General features: G+C 46.2%; 1 protein-coding gene across 1 annotated transcript in view; it reads left to right on the top strand.

Moving 5' to 3' along the window:
• Lrrk1 (leucine rich repeat kinase 1) overlaps positions 1-22230 on the top strand; it is a 90251-nt gene that overhangs the window by 22551 nt on the left and 45470 nt on the right. Inside the window, exons 5-9 of the mRNA XM_051149712.1 lie at positions 14736-14962; positions 16714-16841; positions 16933-17096; positions 18473-18610; positions 20778-20890. Of these exons, the coding sequence (XP_051005669.1) occupies positions 14736-14962; positions 16714-16841; positions 16933-17096; positions 18473-18610; positions 20778-20890 (770 nt within the window). The remainder of the gene's footprint in view (positions 1-14735; positions 14963-16713; positions 16842-16932; positions 17097-18472; positions 18611-20777; positions 20891-22230) is intronic.

Raw genomic sequence — 22230 nt, 5'->3', positions numbered from 1 at the left:
ATCTGTCAGACACACTTTTCAGACGACAGAAGTGAAGCCAAGTCAGACCTGGTAAAGCCCTTTCCTTGGTCCTTGGTGTCCATCTTAGCCTGTCAGACTCTTGCCTACTGAGAGCTGGGTTCACGGTGGACAGCTGGGCAGTGTTGCCCTGTACTGCTGGGGAAAAAAATATATTGTCACCGAGACACCAGGAAACATCAGGAAAAGCGTAGGAACCTTAGCTGTTCATCCCTGTGCGGCCATCAGTGCCAGGACAGAGGGGCTTGCTGGGCTGTCTGCAGGGTTGGTTGGAAATCAACAAGGGCCGAAATTAAATTTGAAACAGTTCAGTGAGGGACTCGTTTCCTCTTTCACATCTCTCAGCTAAGTAAAGATAGAGAGCCGTTTAGACGTCGCCAACCGTGTTTATCTTTGGTCGCCAACCGTGTTTATCTTTGGAACCAGTGATGACCCACCAACCTGTCTCTGTGGTGGAGCTGAGCAGCTGGTTGTCTGTGCTGAACCTGAAGCAAGTCTCCGCCTGTGTGACCCATGTGGGTGTTTCCTTCCTGCACTTCCAGAGATGCTGCTGCCTCTGCTGGACCGTGGGAGCTGCCCAAGGCCCAGTGGAGCAGAGGCTTCATGCTGTGCTCTTAGGCGGGCTGGAATTTTTTTTTTTTTTTTTTTAAGGATAGGTAAGGCCTTTGGGGAGAATTCTCCCAGGTAAGGCCTCACAGTTGCTGCAAGGAATCTTCTTCAAGCATTATAAGTAATTGGGATGTAGACCATTTATATACACATTGCAGGCAGGCCGTCTTAGTTCCTGGACCCCTGAGTGGCTGCAGGTTCTGTTTACTGAGGGGTGGGCAGAGGTGGAAATTAGCATCCCTAGGTTTAAATCTCAGGCTGTGTGTAGAGGCAGTGCTGTCAAGTCCCTGGATTCCCACAGTCTGGCCTGTTCACCTCCTACTTATGGAGAGGAAGAGAAAGCCAGCCACTACCCTCAGAAAGTCCCAAAGCCAACTCGAGGCAGACATCTTCCTGTTAATTCGCTTCTCCTGGTCTCGGTCCCAAGGTTTCAGTTACTCACAGTCACTTTGGGTCCCAAACTATTAAATTAAAAATCTAAGTAAAAAGCATCCTTAAATCTTAAATTGCATGCCATTCCAAGCATCATGATAAAATTTTACACTCTTCCAGCCTGTCCTGTCCCAAGTGTGAAGCACCCCCTTGCCCAGGGCATCCATGTTGGAGTTTATACCTGACCAATCGTTGCTTAGCAACTGTAGCTCCCAGGAAGACTCTCAGGGTGTCCCAGGGCTTATGTTTAAGTAATCCTTTTTTTTTTTTTTTTTTTTTACTAATAGTGACCCCAACACACAAGAGGAAATGCTGGCAGTTCAGATATACAGATACACATTTTAAGAGAATGACAATGTTCTCTTGACTTCTATTAACAACTTTTTACTATTATTCTACTATTAGTTTGTGTTGTTGATCTCTCATTATATGCAATGTACAAATTGGCACAGATATAAAGGAAAGAGCATAGCATATTTAGGGCTTGGTATTAACACAGTTCAAGCATCCCCTGGGTGTCTGGGCATCTCCCCGTGGATAAGGCAGGGCGACTGTGCCCCTCACAGGTATTATCTTCTCTGGTCTTCACAGACTGACTCTTTCCAGAGGGTGTTCATCTCGTCCTATGGGACATACTACAATTGGGGCCGCCCTATAGAGCAAGGCCCCTTAAAGAGTCTGCCCTATCACAGCCTCTTTTAGCCCAATACATTGTTACAGCATATAGTTGTATAAAATAGGTATATAAGTCAAACATTTACTGGTAATGAATCATAAAGAATTTTATTTTAAAAACAATTCATATATATATATATATATATATATATATATATATAATTTACCAGTTATTAGAGATTAAAGCAAATTTGCATACTAATGAGGTAGATATGCTTGTTTATTTTTACATAAGAATTAAATCTCAGCAGACTATTCTGTTGCTGCAGGATCTAGAGCATCATCAATATTGTTAGAAGTGGGTGATAATGATCAAATATATCATATTAAATATTTACACACACATACACACACACACACATCAGTGCCAAAAAGACCACATCATATAAATATGTAGCATTAAAGTAGCAGAAGTGTGATTACAGCCGTCTCAGAAAGTGCTAGAAATTCTGTCATAATCACCAGCTGAAACTCACTGTGTGATTTTTGTTTAATAGAACTTGTCAGCAAATCAAACTACAGTTTCTAAAATCAAACATTCTAGAACAATGCAGTCTAAAGGTATTCTTATACTTACATGAGAAATAACACTTAGAAACTATTTGAAGTTTTTGTTCTCTTTAATTAAACCATTACATTTCTATAAGAACAGATAAATTTGCAGACGTAGCAAAAGCATTGTGTTTCTTAATGCCATAGTCCTGGCCTTGGGGCAAGGTGTTTCGGAAGTCTTTACACAGTGCAAAGGCCTGTGCTGTGTGCTGTGTGCTGTGTGCTGTGTGCTTCCATCTGAGACTGTAGTGAAGCCACGTGGCAGCACAGAATGAGCTCTGCTGGAAACAGCTCAGGTTAGGACACCTTCTGTTTGGAGCTGTTTTTCGGTCAATTCACATTCAAAAGCCTTTTACTATTGCAAAGGTTTGTGACTTCCTTCCGCACTCAGTTTCATGGCCCCCACACGGGGTCACAAGCCACAGTTTAAGATGCTTGGACGTAGATCAACCATTATATTAACTACTTATAGTAGCTAAGAGCAGAGAGACTGACTGGTAAGCTGGACATGCGGAAGACTGTTACTGGATTGTACTTGACAAACTGAAAAACATAAAAAAGGGGAGGATAAGAAGCCTCACAAGTGTTGGCACTGTTGGGTATATAGCCCAGAGGTTTAGTTCATCAAGGTGCAGGAGACTGTGGCCAGGCTAAGCTTGGAGTACCATCCTTCTATCTCATAAATATTTAAAAGTACACATCAATTACATGCATGAACGCACGCGCGCGCACACACACGCACACACACACACAAACACACAGACACACACACATACACACAGACACACCCACATACACACACACACATATGGATGGTATTTCCAATGTTACAAACATACTTCCAAATATAAAGATATATAATTAGATATAATATGAATGCATTTAAATGGTAAAATTATTTACACTAAATAGTATTTTTAAAATAAAGCTTTTTTTAAAGGGCAGTAGAAGCCAGTGAAGGTCATACCTGTAGTCCCACCTAATTGGGAGATGGAGTCGTTGCAGGAGTCCCAGGACAGCCCCGGCAGCATAGGGATATGCCGTCTCAACAGAACAAAGGAATAGAAAGCAAACTGACAAAAATGTAAATCCAGAAAGATTATTGCTTTGTATGATTGATGACGTCCTCATCAATCGGGTCTGGCTTTAATCCAGCCAATGCCTATTAGTCATGTACTAAGACCAGGCTCTCACATCAGCCTGGCCTCACCTCTACAAGTCACCTTGGCTACAGACACAAATGAGAGAGACAAGCAGTGATTCCCATGTGAGAAGACTCCGAGAGCAAGCCACCGCAGGAAAACACACACAAACTTAGGCACAATTATGGAAAACCAAAGTGAAGCAACTTAAAGCACTATCACCCACCTACTAAACTATCAAACAGAAACAGAAATGCTCGGTAAGATGTTTGGCAGGGCCTGGAGCTGCAGGCACACTGCCATGCTCCTGGCACTGTGGATTGGTTCCATATGTGCAAAAGTAATTGGCATCACATGACAAAGACTATAATCTTTTTTTTTTTTTTCTCCCAGTGAACTATTCTGGATTTGGTATTTCATTTCTGAAAACTATCCTTAGGACGTAATTCAAAAGCTGTGTCCAAATGTCTTATAGCAGGGAGAAACTATATTAGCCATGCTATTATCTGGTGAATACCGCAGCCAGGAAAAGTGGCTCTTGCCTTCTCAACACTCAACACACTGCATTGTGACCCCAAGACACCCTACAAACCTCACCCCCACACAATAGCCTCCAGAAGGCACTGTGGGGACACATACCTTCTCTTATCTCTCAGAACTGCCTATCTGCTTTATTCTTAGCGTCTAGAGTTGACTCTTTGGATGACATTTCTATTTAATGCCAACTCCACTACCTGACCAGAAGCTTTCTAAAAGCAGGGCCTCCAGCCACCTTTGCTCACTCTGTGTTTGCCATTCAGTATAGATCCTGGACAGAATTAGTAGCTGTTGCACTGATGGGTGCATGGATCATTGGATGTGTGCATGAGTGAGCAGGTGGTTGGATGAACAGGGAGGTGGGTGGGTGGGTGATGGATGAAAGAACTGATGGTTCGGAGGATGGATGATTGGATGGATGGATAGATGGTTACATGGGTGAAAGGGTGGGTAATTAGCTGCATAAATGGGTAAATGGTTAAAACTTTACATTTTAAATAATACCCCTTCTATTTATAAATGATATCCTAGCTTAAATGTACTTTGCTAAATTTCCTGCTTTAATCTTTCACATAATTATGAGGCAGAAATATTTCATTTACTTAAAAATTGAGGAACCTGGGGGTGTCTCTCAATAATGAGTTATATATCTTTACTAACTACACACAGAATTTTCATTTCTAGCTTTTTCTCTTTCTCAACTATTAGCAAATTAGTGATTGGATAGTTCTTAAAATTGTCCTATACTGGGGCCTGGAGAGGTGGCTCAGAGGTTAAGCACATCATCTGTTCTTCCAGAGGTCCTGAGTTCAATTCCCAGCAACCACATGGTGGCTCATCACCATCTATGGTGTGATATGATGCCCTCTTCTGGCCTGCAGATGTACATGTAGACAGAGCACTGTATACTAAATAAATAAACAAACAAATAAATAAATCTTTTAAAAAATTGTCCTATACTTTAAAAGAATAACTAAAATAGTAAAAGAAAAAAAGAGCAGTATTCACTGGGGAGACCTGGTAAATTTTTAAGCACTTTAGGGGTTCAGTATAAACTGTTTGTCAGTCCTGCAAGAGGCCCTGGGTACTATCTATCACCAGGGCAGAAAACAAGAGAATTAGTGAAGACAGCACCAGGCTCCCCAAAGAAGCGTCTAACGTTCTTCTGACTTAAGAAGCTCTGTCTCCCTTCCTTCAGAGTGAATTGGGGTTGTCGGGGTCTGAGTTACCACTGTGCTGTGCTGTGCTGGTTTTATGGAGAGACATAAATCAGCCTTAGAATTAAAACATTTGTGTTCCTTTTAATTGTATTCTATTTTTAAAGATGTCATAGCAGTTTTTACATCCATGCACACACATGCGACTGGCCTGGGATTTTAATAGCTCTCACAGAGTTCCTAGTTTTTGCTCATAAAATGAAGAGAGCAGCTATACTAAGGGGCCGTTTACGTAACAATGAGGACTGTTTGTTCTTTAAACTTTTACTTGAGAACAAGTTAGGTTGAATTAGGAACTTTGGGGAATGGTTCTTTAGTTATTTCCCTTAGATACATCATTTCACATTTACTTTTATTGTGTCACATTGGGGATTTTTATTTCTGTAAGTCTTGTGTTTCAGTGTAGTCAAGGGCTTATCAGATCTGGCTAACAATAAACTCTCCCACATTTTGGACATATTTTATACCAGCTTTTCTACTGCTACTTTTACCCTTAGGTTATTATTAGTATATTTTAAAAATGTCATTATTTTACCAATTTCATTCACAAGTATCATACAAAGTATCTTGACTTTGTGTACCCCAACTCCTCCCATCTCCCACTTTCCCTGACATCCACCCCGCGTTGTAACCCACTGAGGCCCTGATCTTGTTGGATTGATCTTATACAGGTAGCCGTAGCTTTAGTGAGATCTTGGATGCAGCCGCAGCATCCTATCCAAAAGCCAGCATTTCATAGCACTCCTCTCCTTGCATTTATTTCTGCCCCTTTCATTAGACCCCCCTAAACGTGTGGGTAGTTATGGTAAACATGTCTCACTTGGGGCTGAGCACTAGAACTTTCACCAGCTGCCCACCGCAGAAGCAGCACCTCTGGCCAAGGCTGAGAGCAACACTGACCTACAGTGTAATCCTAAATGTTTAGAAGGAAGAATTCCACATGGACATTAGGCAAACCACCCTAGAAGGCTCCCCCGTGGGCCTGTGACCTCCCCAGCCATGAGCTTTTGACTAGTTTTGCAGAACTTAACCTGAGTTCCCTACAGAGCCTGCCTCAGAACCCACCAGAAAGTAAGCTCATCGATGAACCATCAAGTTCACTGGCTTTTGAGAGATTCTCAACTTGATTTTCCTGGCCATGCTTTCCCGTCGTCTCTATTTTTCATGTCAGCTTGGCCGTCCCAGCTTTTCTGCTTTCTTGCATCATCCCTCTGTGCTGACTGAACACAGAACACAGTGGTGCTTCCGTTTTTCCTTCTCAGAGCTGATTAGATGTGTGTTCGCCATTCACTGTGAGGCTTTCATTGTCCTAACTTTCTACACTGTTGCCGTGTGTTGGTTTTTTTCTCTCCTTGCCTCACATTATTCAAAGGGGAGATTTTTCAATGTCCAAATACTTTAAATGTTTAAATAATTAAACCATGCCCACTGTTTAATCCTCTTCTCTTGGCTGACCATTCCTTTACTTTGCCTTTGTAAGTTATGTAGTAGAGAAAGGGACGAGGTATGTTGCAAGCCTGCCTTTCCAAGTTTCATTCCCTTCATATCTCAAAGTTTAACCAATTGATGAGGAAGTTCCTATGGGAAAATACAACTTACTCTCTCGCCTCTGTCCTTCGGTGCCCTCCCCCACTATTACATGATACACAGCTTTGTAGTTCCCCATTGCTTCTTTGTACAGTTTGTCTTTCATGATCTACTGCCATTTTTTTTTTCCTGCACTTTCATGGACTTTTCTGTTATATCTTTTGCCCAGTGTCAAGACATAAAGATTTATCTTCATTGTATTTTTCGATTGTAATAATTTGTCTTTTACCACGGCCTGTCACTCTGATATCTTAAGTGTCTTTGGGTGCCTATTGGCTTTTCCATAGCCCTGTAAGCATGCAGGTGTAGTAGAGAGGGAGCACATGAACTACAGTGGTGTGTCTGTCTGTCACAGGACAGGATCCTTCCAGGCAGATGGCACCAGCCCTGGAGGGATGTCGTAAATGGTCAGTAGAAAGTGCTCTGTGTACACTACAAGGAGCTCGTGAGAAGTCCTGCCACTTCTGTAGCTCGGCCTCTGGGCTGCTCACCTGCACTCAGGTCTTGATTTTGTGCTTGCATTAATTGGAACTCATCAGATTTCAGTGCCAGTAGGATAGATGGGTAGATTGCATAGGTGAAAAATGAATGGGTAGATTGGTAGGAATCATAGGTATATAATAATGATTGATGGATGGATAGATTGGTGGGTGGATGGATGGATGGGAGGATAGATGGACAGAGATGATAGATAGATAGATAGATAGATAGATAGATAGATAGATAGATAATAGATTGATAGGTAATAGATAAATAAATAGGTAGATAGATAGAAGATAAATAGGAGAGAGAGAAGAAGAGAAGAGAGGAGAGGAGAGGAGAGGAGAGGAGAGGAGAGGAGAGGAGACGTACTAGGAGACGTGGTTCCTCTAGCTATGGAAACTGAGCAGCCCCTTGATCCTTTCTTCAAGATGGAGGCCATGGATGCCAATAACATGTTTAATGGGACGGCCTGAGAATGCAGAGGGCCACTGGTGTAAAGTCCTCAAGGGCCCCAATGACTTCTGCTGTTCAGTTATGTCTCAGCCCCTGGCTGACTGGATGGCAAACCTGCTCCCTTCGAGAGCAGATGCTCCACTGTCACTGGTCTCCTTAGGACCGCCACAGACACAACCAAGCATGCTCTAGCAGGTTTCCATGGAGCCCTTCGCCAAGTCCGTGCCTGAGATTAACCGTTACATGAACAGACAACTAGAGTGGGTTTTAAATTGCATCCTTAAACTTGGACTTGGAGGTTATTTTTGTATTTAACATTTTTCAGTTATCTGGTTTCTATGGTAATGTCTTCCCCAGTGTTTATGATTGGCAGCTAAGCACTAGTCAGTCTGACCCTCACAATATATTTTAGCAGATATGCTTCATCAGAGCTCATTTCATTTTCCTTTCACTCAGTCATTCAATTAACTGAGTACCCCCTTTCAAGATATAGGAACTGGTTACCAGTTGCCATATCCTTAGGGTTTCTATAGCAAGTCATCAAAGCATAGATGTCTGAAATGAACATAGATGTCCCCTCACCCTTCTGACTCCCCCAAAGCCCCAAGCCAGGGAGAAGCTGTTTTCAGACACCTTCTGAGAACCTTCTGCTGAACACAGAGAGTTTGGGGGTTGCTGTAGACCAAGGACCAACAGACATTTCTAGAATATTCTGTCTTGCTCCCTCATTTTAACGGGTATGTCATAATTGAATGAACTTCTGTCAACTGCCTCTCAGTACATTATGTCCCTCTGCACTGGACAGTGGTCTGTCCCATCAAGGGGTTTGTAGTCTCCAAGGGGTACAGTTCAGACTTACCAGTGTACATAACTGACATGAACAATGGGTTAGGAACGGGGAGGGGGCACAGATCTATAAACTCTGCTCTGAGAGGCAGCAGATTCCTAATAAGAAGAAGCAAGGGCTCCACTTTAGCAGGCTCTCTGTCTGACCAAGCCCTACCAAGCTGTCTACCCTACCAGCCGTCCTTTTCCGTGTCTCTTCTGTGTTTCTTCTCTCTCTCTCTCTCTCTCTCTCTCTCTCTCTCTCTCTCTCTCTCTCTCTCTCTCTCTCTCTCTCTCTCTGGCTGGTGCACTTAAAACCATTGGAGGCTCCAGTCCATCGTTGACTATTTCTTTTTCTTTAGCCAGTCGAGTGCCAGCAACACACAAATAAAAGCAAGGGCCATCTAGAAGATGGCCAGACGGTCAAGGGAATTGCCTCTGAGCCTGAAAACCTGAGTTTGCATCCTCAAGACCCATATGGCAAAAGTTGTCCTCTGACCTCCACATGTGCTGTGTGGTACGCACGCTTGCGCAGACATACACAAACATACACAAAATAAATAAAATATAGTAAAAATGGTTTTGTCAGGGGAAACATGATATCTTTGTGGCCAGTGGCTTCTAAAACATGTCAAGGCAGAGAGTACAGCCTCCATCTCCAGATCAGGAGAGCTTTCTCTACAACACTGTCTACGCATGGCCCAAAGTACACACATACCTTCGTTTTTCTTTTTTTTCCAACTTTTGGTCTTATTTATTGTTATTGATGTGTGTCTGTCGTTTGTCTGTCTGTACAATAGTGTGTGTGTGTGGTGGTATGTGTACAGTATGTTTGTGTGGCATACATGTGACAATCTGAGGATAAGTTTTGGGAGTCAGTAGAAAGAGCCATTGGATTCGTGACTGGGAATTGAAAAATGAAGAAAGGGCTTGCATACCAACATCTTCCTCCAGGACACAGAAGACTTCCTGCTGAGAGGCTCAGCACCTTAACTTGGGTTCCAGGAGTCCCTAGACTTGTAAGCTAGCACTTTTACCCACTGAGCATCCCCGCCGCCTCGCCCCCCAACCCCCCCGCAGCCTCCCACGCAACCCTTAGCAACCTGAGTCCCAGCCATCACCTTGGAAAACAGCTTTCTGAGCCATCATTTGGTGCCTCTGGGGACAGGCGGTCCTTCCTCTGTCTTCCTGTTTGTTTGGCCAACATTTGAAAGGCTTGGAGACAAACACTGGGACATTTTCCATCTATGTTCCCTGGTGCTTGTGGCTTGACCTCTGACCTGTTGAACAGTCCGGTGCCAGCTGCCTTTGATCTTTCGGTTCAGCCTTCTGGGACAGGGTTATGCAATGGCTGGCTGTGCTCCCTCTGAGCCTGGGTTGTGGTAATTTTGCCCAGACTAACACAAGCAACCAGGCTTGTTGGGCCTGTTTCTGTCAAGTACATCGACATTATTGTCCTTTTGTGTTCTTTGTCCTCTCTCTCTCTCTTTCTCTCTCTCTCTCTGGCACCCTATGAGCACTTAGATGCCCTGGGTCCCTGTGCACCAGAAATGATATTAAAATGTGTCAGACTGAATTTTCAATGTAACCCAAGACCAGGTGGAAGGCTTCCATGTCTGTCTATGGTATGCCCCGTCTAGCCCGGTGCGCATCCTTCTGTAAGCCTGTCTGTCTTCCAAGAATGTCATCCTCCTGTCTTCAGACTTCTTTCCTCATTTCTCTCTGGGCATGAGTTTATCAAATATCAGTTGTGAGGAAGCTTGGGGTGGTGGGCCCTAGAAAGGACTCTAGGAACCGGCAGCAGCAGTTGCTTCCCCCTCTCCTCAAGGTCTAGTGAAGTCAGTGGTACACACCATACTCCACTACGTGGCTGATTTTCTTCTAATAAAATGGCCACTGTGAAAGAAGCACAGGTTTCCGCACAAGCATTTTTTTTTTTCATTTAAGTGGGCCCATCATTCACTCATGAGTCCAAGAAGATCAAGAAACTTAAGCCAGAGGCTTGCACACACCCAATGCACACACACACATGCACACTGTATGCTCACATACACAATGCACATACACAATGCTCCCTCTCACACACATACACACAATGTCCTCTCACATACCCATACACACACAACGCTCACTCTCTCTTACACACACACACACACACACACACACACACACCTCTGAACCCCAAGTTTCCTGATCACTACCAGATCAGTGAACACACTCAGCACTATACAAGGAAGCGCTGCTGGACAAAGGCGTCAAACAAGATGGCGACCCCTTCTGTAATAGTATCAGGTACTCCATTTGGGAGATAAAGAATGCTGCATCCATACAGTAAGTTGTTATTGAAAGCAAGCCTGGCCGACAAATCCCTCTCTGATTTCCTTCTCACGGGATGATCCCCTCCCCTCCCATGCCCCCACCAGGAGGCTGCCTTCTATGCTGCTATGTAGCCACTGAATGTCTCCTAGAATCAAGCACCACACTGAGTTCTTTTCCTTAGAAATCTCCTAAGCGCCTCCTGATTTTTCCAGTTGCAGAAAACAGACCACTCTCTTGGGTTTGCAGGCGTAAAAGAATTTCTGAACTGATTTTTTTTTTAATTAGGTTAAAGCCAGCAATATTCAGGTAAGGTAAAGGGAATGGTAGTCCAGTTGTCTGGGTAGCAGAATGACTCGTGGTAACCTCAGAGCTGTGTCCAGTCAGCGGCCTGAGAAGGGGCACTACCCCAGCAGGGATCAGCAACCTACTGCCCACATCTCTGTTCCTCAAGTGAGAACCATAGATAAGGCCAGGACAGCATCAGAGGAGCCAGGACAGCATCTGGTTTTGGTCACCTTAGGGACCAGAAAAAGTCAAACGAGTACAGGCACCCTCAGAAGGGATTGCCCCCTGGACCAGCTGGGACACTTGGACATCAAAAGAAGTGATGATAACAAATTGAAACTTTGAAGAATTGACAGTCAATGTAAGGAACACTTACATGGGGTGGGCACCTGGGTCGTTCTTGCACAAAGAATGACAGTGAACATAAGAAGATAGTTTGGAGAAAACACACACACACACACACACACACACACACACACACACACACACACACACACACACACGCATGCACGCATACATGCATATACACTATGTCAGAATATCACCCTGCATGGTGCTTGTTATGCATAGAGGGTCAAACAGACTGTTACCTACTGGAGAACAGACAGGCTCTACCTCAGTTGGGACTTAAAGCTGGCCTCTGTGATAGAATCACCTGGTGTCTAGTGCCCCCTGGTGGGATTAGGTGGGAAGGGTGCAACATTGTCTCTGCCTTTGGTAAAATGCTTAACCTACGTCTTCACTGACACCTGTGTCAGTTCCAGGGCATGTAGCCAGGCAAGGTTGGGAGATTGTTCTATGGAGAAAATTGAGATGGTTTGAATAATTGCAACGCCAGGCTCAAAAGGCCCTTAAAGCACGAGGTTGCTTCTAGACAGAAGAAAAGCAAAGGACACAGCAATTCCTGGATCCGAACACAAGCTAGTTTTGAAAACACATTCCTGGGGCAGCAAGGGGATACTTGAACATGGGCCATGAGCTGGATAAGCTTGTGTTACTATGTTCTGTACAAAAAGATCCCTGTTTTACCGAGGCATGTCCTGAAATGTGTAGGGTGGCATGCTGTCCTGGAGAGTTTTATGTCAACTCGACACAAGCTAGAGTCATCAGAGAGGAGGGAGCCTCAACTGAGAAAATGTCTCCATAAGATCCAGCTGTAAGGCATTTTCTTAATTAGTGATTGATGGGAGCAAGCCTAGCCCACTGTGGGTGGGGCCATCCCTGGGCTGGTGTCCTGGGTTCTGTAAGAAAGCAGGCTGAGCAAGCCATGATGAGCAAGCCAGTAAGCAGCGCACACACACACACACACACACACACACACACACACACACGGCCTCTGCATCAGCTCCTGCCTCCCTGCTTGAGTTCCTGTCCTGAGTTCCTTATATGAACGGTGACGTGGAAGTGTAAGCCAAATAAATTCTTTCTTTCCAAGTCACTTTGGCCATGGTGTTTAGTCACAACAGTAGAAACCCTAACCAGGACATATGCCATGATGTTCCATTCACAAATGTTTTGACAAAAGTGAAGCTTTGTTTTGTTGTTTTTTTGTTTTTTTTTTTTTTTTTATGTTTTAATATGAGTATGGGAGGGGGGCTATGTGCAGATGAGGACAGGTGCCCTCAGATCCAGAGGCATAGGATCCGCCCCCCCCCCCCCAAAGCTGGAGTTACAGGCAGATGTGAGCCACCCAACCTGAATGCTAGGTACCAAACTCAGGTCCTCTGCAAGGGCAGCAAGTGCTCTTAACGGGAGAGCCATCTCCCCAGCCCCGAGAGTGTATGGTTTTGTATTTGGAAAGAGCTGGGAGACAGCCCACGTGACGACACTTTGGCAGCTGGTGACTCCAGGTCTTTGGGGGCCCATTGCATCCTAGTTCAGCTCCTCGGCGTATTTTAGATTTTTCCAGACTTAAAAGTTTTAAGTGGGAAAAGACGGTAGTTAAAAATAAGGCTGCCAGAGCAATTGACTTATCTAGCAAAACTGCCGGAGGCTAAGATTCCCCTCTCTGAGCCTTAGCTGTTCATCTTAAAGAAGTGAAGAGAGAGATGAAGGTTGGAGGGGAGGCAGGCACACAGCCTTTCCAGGGTTTGGCTAAGGGGAGCTAAAAACAATGTACACAGCACCACCTAGTGGCCAGATACTGTCACTTCTCAGAGGCTGCCAATTGGAAAGGCCAACTTAGCCCACATTATTGGTTACATTTCCCACTGTGCCCGTGGCTCTTACATGCTCTCATTTGTGAAACACTAATTTCTGTTTATATTTCTTGCCCTGTAATTTTCTGCTATGGATTTCCAGTTGCTTTGGATAAACAAGCCAAGAAAAAAAAAAAAAAAAAAGAAAGAAAGAAAGAAAGAAAGAAAGAAAAAAGAAAACAAAACAAATCAGATTTCTTCTCCCCAGAAACCCACTTGAGTCCCAGATTCTTTGATAAGCCTGAAGACAGAAGGAAGCTTGGTCCTTATGTGTTTAGCCAGCACCCACTTGCTGCCTGACAATATCAAACCACTGGGATTTCTGGCTTCCTCTTGTGAAAAACAAACAAAAAAAACAGCCAAATAAGGGACATGTTCTGCGCTTGCCACAGCAAAGAGGTTGGCCTGTTGTTTGCATGTGGCAGAGGTTCAGGGCACAGAACCAAGGGAAGGTTTTACTAAGTTCTCATTGGAGGTTCTTGTTCAGGGAAATCAGAGAGACCTCTGGAAATAGGATGCCCGCGTATCTCTGTAAGGGCCAGGGTTAACCTTCTCATGTTGGCCCGAACGGGAAGAAGGGACAAAAATTAGGGAAACTGATACTAATACAGGCCTGTTACCAAGGAAACTGGTGCGCTCGCTGGATTGTTACTATAGATAACAGTGGCTATCTGGCTTCCTGGGGTGGGTTTCTTGCCCTGAGCTGTGACCAGAGTTCTGGGTTTCTACTTGCTGTGGCCTTTCTTCTGGGGGCAGCCAGTCCAAAGTATGGCCCAGCACAGTGGCAGGTGGCTGCAGACAGCAGCTTCCCAGATCATACAGAGTGTGTCAAGAAAAGAGACCTCAGAGGCACGTTTAGGATTCGGCCTTCACCCTGCCTGAAAAGAGGCCCTAGAGGCTGGAGAGATGGCTCAGTGGTTAAGAGTGCCGCCTGCTCTTCCAGAGGTCCTGAGTTCAATTCCCAGCAACCACATGGTGGCTCACAACCATCTGTAATGTAATCTGATACCCTCTTCTGCAGATAAAGCACTCATATACAATAAATAAAATAAATAAATCTTTAAAAAAAAAAAAAGAAAAGAAAGAAAAAGAAAAAGAAGAGACATTCCATGCCTCCTTAGTACCCATAAGCCATTGCTGCCCTGCTGCACCCCTTTGAGCTGCTCTCCAAGGCTGGCTCAGGGCCCACCAGCACCTTCTGGAGGTGACTTGAAGCCATGAGCAGATGACTTGTACACATCACATTAGCCATCTTCTTAATTGTCATGGTGGAAGCTGGGAAGACAAGGTAGACATGGTCGGCTGAAGTGAGTACCCAGCCTCACTTGAACCTTTTATCTCAGGCCCACCTTGGGCCTGGCTTCACCATCTTTATGTGCTGTCCCCTTGCTGTCCAACCCCAGGCACTTCGTGTCAAGTGGTCCCATCTTAGGTTGCCCTGGGTGGACCTCGATTGGCTCTTAGACATCTCCTGCCAGATCACAGAGCTTGACCTCTCTGCCAACTGCCTGCCTTCGCTCCCCTCCATCATCCCTTGGGGGCTCATCAACCTGAAGAAACTGAACCTCTCCAACAACCACCTGGGGGAACTGCCCTGCGTGCAGTCATCCGATGAAATCATCTGCTCCAGGTGAGCCCAGGGATTGTGGCCCTGTGGCCATCTGTGCCCACCTGTCTGGGACACTCTCCTGTCTGGGTTCTTTGGTTGAATTTTATATTTTGGAAAACTGGCTTATGGTGGCAGTAAAAGGACTGCACAAGCTCACAAGAGCAAGGTCAGCCAGGCCTCTGACCCCTTAGGGGCCGGAGAAGCCCGGCGTCTAGGCTAAGGTTTCACAGCACATCTATAGTCTCAGGGAGCTCTTTGTTCAAAGTGCCCAACTGGGCCTTGCACAGAACTAGAGGAGAGTGTCTAGAAGCTTCCTGGGCTGGTAGAAGGGTTTGCTCTAACTCGCAGAAAAAAAGCTGGGTGGACCTGAGGAAGGGTCAGCTATGGAACTGGGAGTATGTACATGAACGCTGGTCGCTGCCTGACTTTCCTAGAGCCCTGGGCCCTGAGGTGATGTGGGAGGAGAAGGACATCTATTAATTTCTTTCCTCACTGTGGTAACTAAGCCCCCTGACAACGTAAAGAAGGAGGGGTTTATCCCGACTCACAGTGTAAGGGAGACGGTCCGATGTGTCGGGAAAGGCACAGCTGCGGGAACAGGAGGCAGCTGGTCACGCTGCATCCGCAGTCAGGAAGCAGAGAGATGGCTACTTACTGGTGGTCAGGCTAGGCCCCCAGCCCACGGGATGGTGCCACACACATTCAAGGTGGCTCACCAAATCTACATGATCCCCCACAGACGTGCCCAGAAGCTTGCTTTGACAATCTGGTTGAACCATCAGAGGGCCTGTACTTGGATTTCTTTAGCATGTGTGTATGCAAGGCTTCCCTGCAGAAAGGATTTGAGCTGACTACAAAAGCTAAGGCTGAGGTTGGCACGATGGCCCAGTAGGTAAAGGTGCTTGCTGTCAGGCCTGGTGTCCTGGAACCCATATAGTGATAAGAGAAAACTGACCCCTTGAAAGAGGTCCTCCGACTTCACACAGGGTGGCGTAGTATGGCGGTTCACAAGCACAGATGCACACGCTAAATACATGTGATTTTAAAAAAGAAACTGGGGGTTTAAATGGTATAAGAGACAAGGATGTTGGAAAGAGCTTGAGGCTAGTCCTTGAGTCTCACAAATGAGTTTACAAGCCAAAAATGTGAAAAGCCAGGGCCACCGGCACAGACGCCCTAACCTGGGTCAAGTGGGCACATTTGCATGCCCTGAAAGGGTGAACCCTGCCCCATGGCATTGTAGCAGCTCCAGGGCACCACTAGATTTGCATTGGCAAAGACTTTAACCCTTGGATGCTCAGAAGAGCCAGGACCCACCAACATCAGATTCCATTGTGGTAGCAATTAACCAAATGAGTGAAAAAGCCATGTTCCCTCTCACTTTTTAAACTGCGTGTGCATGGCCTGGAGAGATGACTCAGAGGTTAAGAGCACTGGCTGCTCTTCTGAAGGTCCTGAGTTCAATTCCCAGCAACCACATGGTGGTTCACAACCATCTATAATGAGATCTGGTGCCCTCCTCTGGCGGGCAAGCACATATGCAGGCAGAACATTGTATACATAATAAATAAATAAATCTTTAAACTGCGTGTGCAGAGAGGAAACGCACACCTTGCCTGCGAGAAGTCTGTTAGTACTGATTGTTTTGGTTTGGCTTTTGTTGTTGTTGTTTTTTGTTATGTTTGGGTTTTTGGGGGGGGTTGGGTTTTTGGTTTTGTTTTGTTTTGTTTTGTTGCTGTTTGCCACCCTGACCCCCTTCTCCCCGGTCCCAGGTTACTTGAGATTGACATCTCCGGCAACAAACTGTCCCACCTTCCGCCAGGATTCTTGCACCTCTCAAAACTTCAAAAGCTGACTGCTTCCAGAAATTACCTGGAGCGGTTGTTTGAAGAGGAAAACGGTAGGTGTCTCCATCGACAGGCCCGGTGTCATTAGCCACTTTGTCGCTGGTTCAGATACTTTTGACATTTCACGCTCTTTTCGCCCCACAGCCACTAACTGGATCGGCCTCCGGAAGCTGCAGGAGCTTGACCTAGCCGACAACAGGCTGACTGAGCTCCCCGTCCTCTTTGTGCACTCCTTCAAGTCACTCACTTATCTGAACGTTTCCAGAAACCACCTGAAGAGCTTCCCTGACCCCTGGTCCTGCCCGTTGGTTTGTATCATGAAAACCATAGTCTAGACTACGTCACTATGTAGGCCCTCACTTCATCTCCTTTGTGGCGGTCATGCTGTCTGTCACGAGTGTTGCCCCACAGTGTAGCTGAGTAGAGGCCCATAGCACTCAGTCAGGCTGTGTCCTCTGCAGTAATACCTGTAAACCAGTCCGTCTGACTCCGGATTTAAGGGGCACACAGTAGCCGATAGAGTTTCAGAGGGCAGCAGCTCACACCTTGATGTGGGATGATACTGGAATGTGGTAGATGGCTCACTTTGGTAAAGTGCCTGCCGCACTAGCATGGGGACTTGAGTTTGATTCCCAGGAATCCACATAAAAAGGCCACATGTGGGTCTGGAGAGACGGCTCAGTGGGTAAAGTGTTTACTGTGCAAGTCTAAGGACCTGCGTTTAGGTCCCCAGCATCCAGGAAGCAAAGATAGGATCCCCCGGGCAAACCAGCTAGCTAGACCAACCATATCTATGAGCTCTGAGTTCAAGTGAGAGATCCTGCCTCTCTACATGGGGTGGGGAACAATCAACCTCTGGCCCCCACATGAAGACAGGTGAGCACACATACATACATGTCACACACACTTTTTTTAAGCCAGCACTGAAAGGTGGGGATAAGCAAACCCCTGGAATCGGCTGGTCAGCCAGTCCAGACAACTGATGAGCTCCAGATTCAGGGAGAATCCCTGTCCAAAAAAAAATGTTGGAGAGCTATTGAAGAAGACACCCACCGTTAACCTTTGACCTCCACATGTATGTACATACACACCCAAACCCAGATATACCCAGACATACCAACACAAATGCCAAAGGTGGGTGCGGTTCTTTAGTGCATTAAGAAATAAAGAGCAGGAGATAAAGAAAGAGAGGCAGGAGCCTGTATTTACAGTGCTGCCAACTAAATGAGGTTTTTGTTTCCCGGGAATCTGGCTGACTGAGACAGATGAATAACATAAGGAATATTTGTGCTTTGTTGCTGTTGGTTTCAAACCAGGAAATTCCCCATCACAAGAATAAGCATTTCTAGTTTGACCGTATGCTCGGGGGAAGCAGTGTCTCCCAAGAGCATGTCTCTGAATTGGTCCGTTATTTCCCAGGACAATGGACCGGATGGTGGCAAAGGGAAAAATAACTACAAGCCACATTTGTCTCCCCCAGGAAACTTTATTCCCCTTCTTGCAGGGCAGGACAACACAGGAATGGAGAATTTGAAGGCTTCGTCCTCACCCTGCGCCGTGGTCACAGAGCCTGGTGCCCAAAGCCTCACTTCTGACGTCAAATTTCCAAACAGACTTCTAGGCAGCATTACACTCCAAAAACTGCTTAATAACAGCCTCCCCCTCTCTCTCCTCAAACTCCTAGAAATGTTGTAAAGCCTCCAAAAATGCCCTGGAATCACTGCCAGACAAAATGGCTATCTTTTGGAAAAACCACCTTAAGAACGTGGATTTCTCCGAGAACTCCCTGAGAGAGGTGCCCCTGGGCCTCTTCCAGCTTGACGTGAGTCCAGTGGTGCTTCATTTCTCATTGTCTGCACTGGTGAGAAAGATCTCTGGGCTGCAGGGAATCTATGTGCTTTTTCCAAGTTTGTGAGACACACAAAAGGGGAGGGGGGAAGGTGAAGGAGAAGTTCAGCTATCAAAACCATGCAGCCTTGAGCTAAGATGGAAGTGAGAGGACCTGTCACTATGGCAACAGCCTTGCTGGAGGAGGGCTTGTTTACCTGCCAGTCAGCTTTTCGTTACTATAATAAATATCCTGAGATAACAAATGTAAGTGTAGAAAGGGCTTGTCTTGGCACAGGATTCGGGAAGTATCAGCCCGGATACCTATCCACCATGGTTGGCTTCGGTGCTCCTGTGCCTGTGGTGAGGCAGTGCATCATGGGAGAGCAAAGCTGTTCACCTCACAACCAGGACCTGGACTAAAGGGGAAGAGGTGTAGCCCAGATATCCTCTTCAAGGGCACACCAGCGATGAGCAGAGCACCCCTGCCCAGGCCCCAGCTCTGAAAGGTTTCCAAGAGGGATGGTACCCCCCCCCCTTCTTGTCTGATTGTTTAACACATGGGCCTGTAGAGAACATCCCTGTTCTCTCAAAACAGCATCCCCAAGACTTCATTTCATGGTGGGACTTTCATCTTGCTTTTGGCTTCACCGAAGATTCAACCTAGAGCCTCGTGTAGACCATGACAGTGCTCTACGGCTAAGCCCCAGCCCCAGCCTTTCCCATTGAAACTTTTGAGTCATGGTAGAGAGAGACCCCATCTGTTCCTAGCTCTCTTCTCCCTACTCCTAGAGATCCTACTGAACACTTCAAACTTCAGGAAGAGACTCTGTACCTACGGTACTATACCAGGTCTTTAGGCAGGCTGTGAGGCCGCCGACCAGTCCCAGAACATGGATTGCGAAAGCATTAGGGCATTCCCTGTACGGGCCTCATTGCCAGGGGAAAGTGACCATGTTTGAACACTCAGGTACAAGCCCTAATCTTCCCAGACCAGCTGCTCAGATCATCCAGAATGCCAAAGTACACCAAGGGATCTCTTCAGCATGTGTATCTCAGAAAAGACAGACTATCACGTCATAGCCCTCCCAAGCAAACATGGGACAAAGAAAGAGACCCGCATGTACTCACAGCCAGGGGAAGCAGGAGTGCCACTGAATGAGAACCCTTGTCACTGGTACCCACAGGGACCGAGTAGCCATGTGCTCTTACCATTCCCTACCTCCCTATTCTGAGCGCATCCCACACACCTTGCAGTGTAGCGTGGCCAGCAAGGAGGGATGGAATCCTGTCAAGTCTCAACTCTGTGTTCTGTGGAACTCCTGTTTTCCCCCTTGTTGCTTTCTCCAGATTGGGGGGTTGGGTAGGCCTTCACATCCCTGGGCTGGTCACTTGGGGAGGCTTTTATAGAAACGGAGAAGGTGGCAACCATCCTGGTCCTTAGGATCCTAAGGGCCATAGCATCAGCCCGTACACAAGGGGAAACTAAAGCACGGAGAAGGCTAAATGTGGCACAGCAGTGTGGTGATTGGAGGTAGATCTATGCTAATGTCATCAAGAAAAGCTAAGGTACATCTCTAGTGCTCCCATTAAAGAAAGACATCCTCCAGGGGAGTAGGGACCCCGGTAGGCTTGAATACAGCATGGCACAGGATCACCTATGTGGAAATCCCAAGAAATCCATACTGTACAACTGAGGATACCCAGGGGGCCTGCAGACAGCAAGGCACAAGGATGAGTCCCCCAATGTGGGGACCCATGGAGCCCTCACTGGGCATCGGAGGATGTGTGGCTAAGGCAGATCACCCATGGTCTTCTTGCCTCTCTTTGGGGAACACCCAAGGAGGAAGACACCAAGAGGCAGCAAGTACCCCAGTGGTACTCTGTACTCCAGGCAGGCGCCCACTAACCACAACTCTTAAGAAGCTTTGGCCTCAGGGTGTGTTTAGACATCTTCTATTCTACAGTTCTCATCGGCCGCGAGGGAAAGTCTAGATGCATTGTTCGTTGTCTCTGTTTGAGTCAACGCGGGGATTCTGTATATAGAAATAGGTTGTGATTGTTCAGTTGTATGCTGACAGGAAGTCGCCTGACTTGTCACACCCTCTCCTTTCTTTTCATGTTTGACACCATCTTTTCCCCCTCTCTCCTCCTGCTTTCAGGCCCTCCTGTTCTTGAGGTTACAGGGGAACCAGCTGTTGTCACTGCCACCTCAAGAGAAGTGGACCTGCAGACAACTCAAGACCCTGGACCTCTCCAGAAACCAACTTGGCAAGTAAGCAGGGGTTCTCTTTACCCCAAGAGTGTGTAGAGCCACAGATGGGGTCCCCACATCCCCAGATATGTGTCTAACTGCAGCTGAGCAGGAGATGCTGAGCCAGGCCACCATGTCCCACTCAGGGAAGAATGATGCTCTTCTGTAACAAACCGTTGCTCACTATTACGGAGGCCTCAGGTCTGAGACCAGCATGTCAGCGAGACAGGTGCCTCCTGAGCCCTCCTTTACTGGCTTGTTAAAACATCAGGACAGTGGCGCACACCTTTAATTCCAGCGCTCAAGAGGCAGAGGTAGGCAGATCTCTGAGTTCAAGGCCAGACTGGTCTACAGAGTGAGTTCAGGACAGCCAGGGCTACACAGAGAAACCCTGTCTCAAGAAACAAAGAAACCAACACACAAAGTTGTCTTCCCTATATATCTCCATGACCTTTCTCTTTGTTGCTTTTGTTTGTTTGTTTTTACAGACACCATCCATATTAGACTAGGACCCATCCTAAAGAGCTTATGTCAACACAAACACTTCTTTAGAGACCCTACTTGTTGAGTGTCCCTCATTCAAAAATGCTTGGGACCATAAAAGTTTCAGATTTTAGATGTCTTTGGGGTTTTGAAGTATTTGTATATATCCCAGATATCCTGTGATAGGACCAAAAGCTAAACTCAAGATTTATGCATGTGCCATATGCTTCCCATCCACCCAGCCTAAGGACGAGTTCATGTAACATTTTTAGCACACCTGAATGCTATGTGACATGGCTCTGAGGTCAGGTCTAGAATGTTCGCTTTTTTTCCTGGGGAGAAATGACCAAACATCTTTCCCCCATATGAGACACTAGACAGCAGACTGCAGAAACCTTCCCACCCATATCTACCTTGAAAAACTGATGCTTGTCTTGGGGTTACTTTCAGCACCCTGGGTGACCCAGAGGTACCTGTATCACCCCAAGCATGGATGTCAACTCACGAAAGCTGCATCCTGCCCACCTTGTAGGCAGCTCCACCAAAGAGTCTCCCCTCCCCCGCCAGCACACTGTGGTTCCTTACATAGCCTGCAGGGCTGAGGGCTTGTGAGTGGTATTATTATGCCAACTGTCCCCAGACTTACAAGTATCCCTCTTCCCTCCATGACGAGGGTCTAGGTGCAAAACAGAGTCTCAGTACATAATTCCAAATTCCAAAATGCCAAGATAAGGATTCCAGGGGACATCCTGTGGCCCACGAGCGGGACCTTCCATCTGTAATGGTTCAGACGTCTGAGCCTCTTGTCTCTCACTTCAGCCTACACTAGAAGTCTCTAAGTTCTTTACCATCTGCTATTGTGTTCATAAGTAGAATAA

The sequence above is a fragment of the Acomys russatus genome, chromosome 7 (genome assembly GCF_903995435.1).
Source record: "Acomys russatus chromosome 7, mAcoRus1.1, whole genome shotgun sequence".
Lineage (NCBI taxonomy): Eukaryota > Metazoa > Chordata > Mammalia > Rodentia > Muridae > Acomys > Acomys russatus.
Note: the sequence above shows the minus strand (reverse complement) of the source record. Positions and strands in the feature narration are given on the sequence as shown.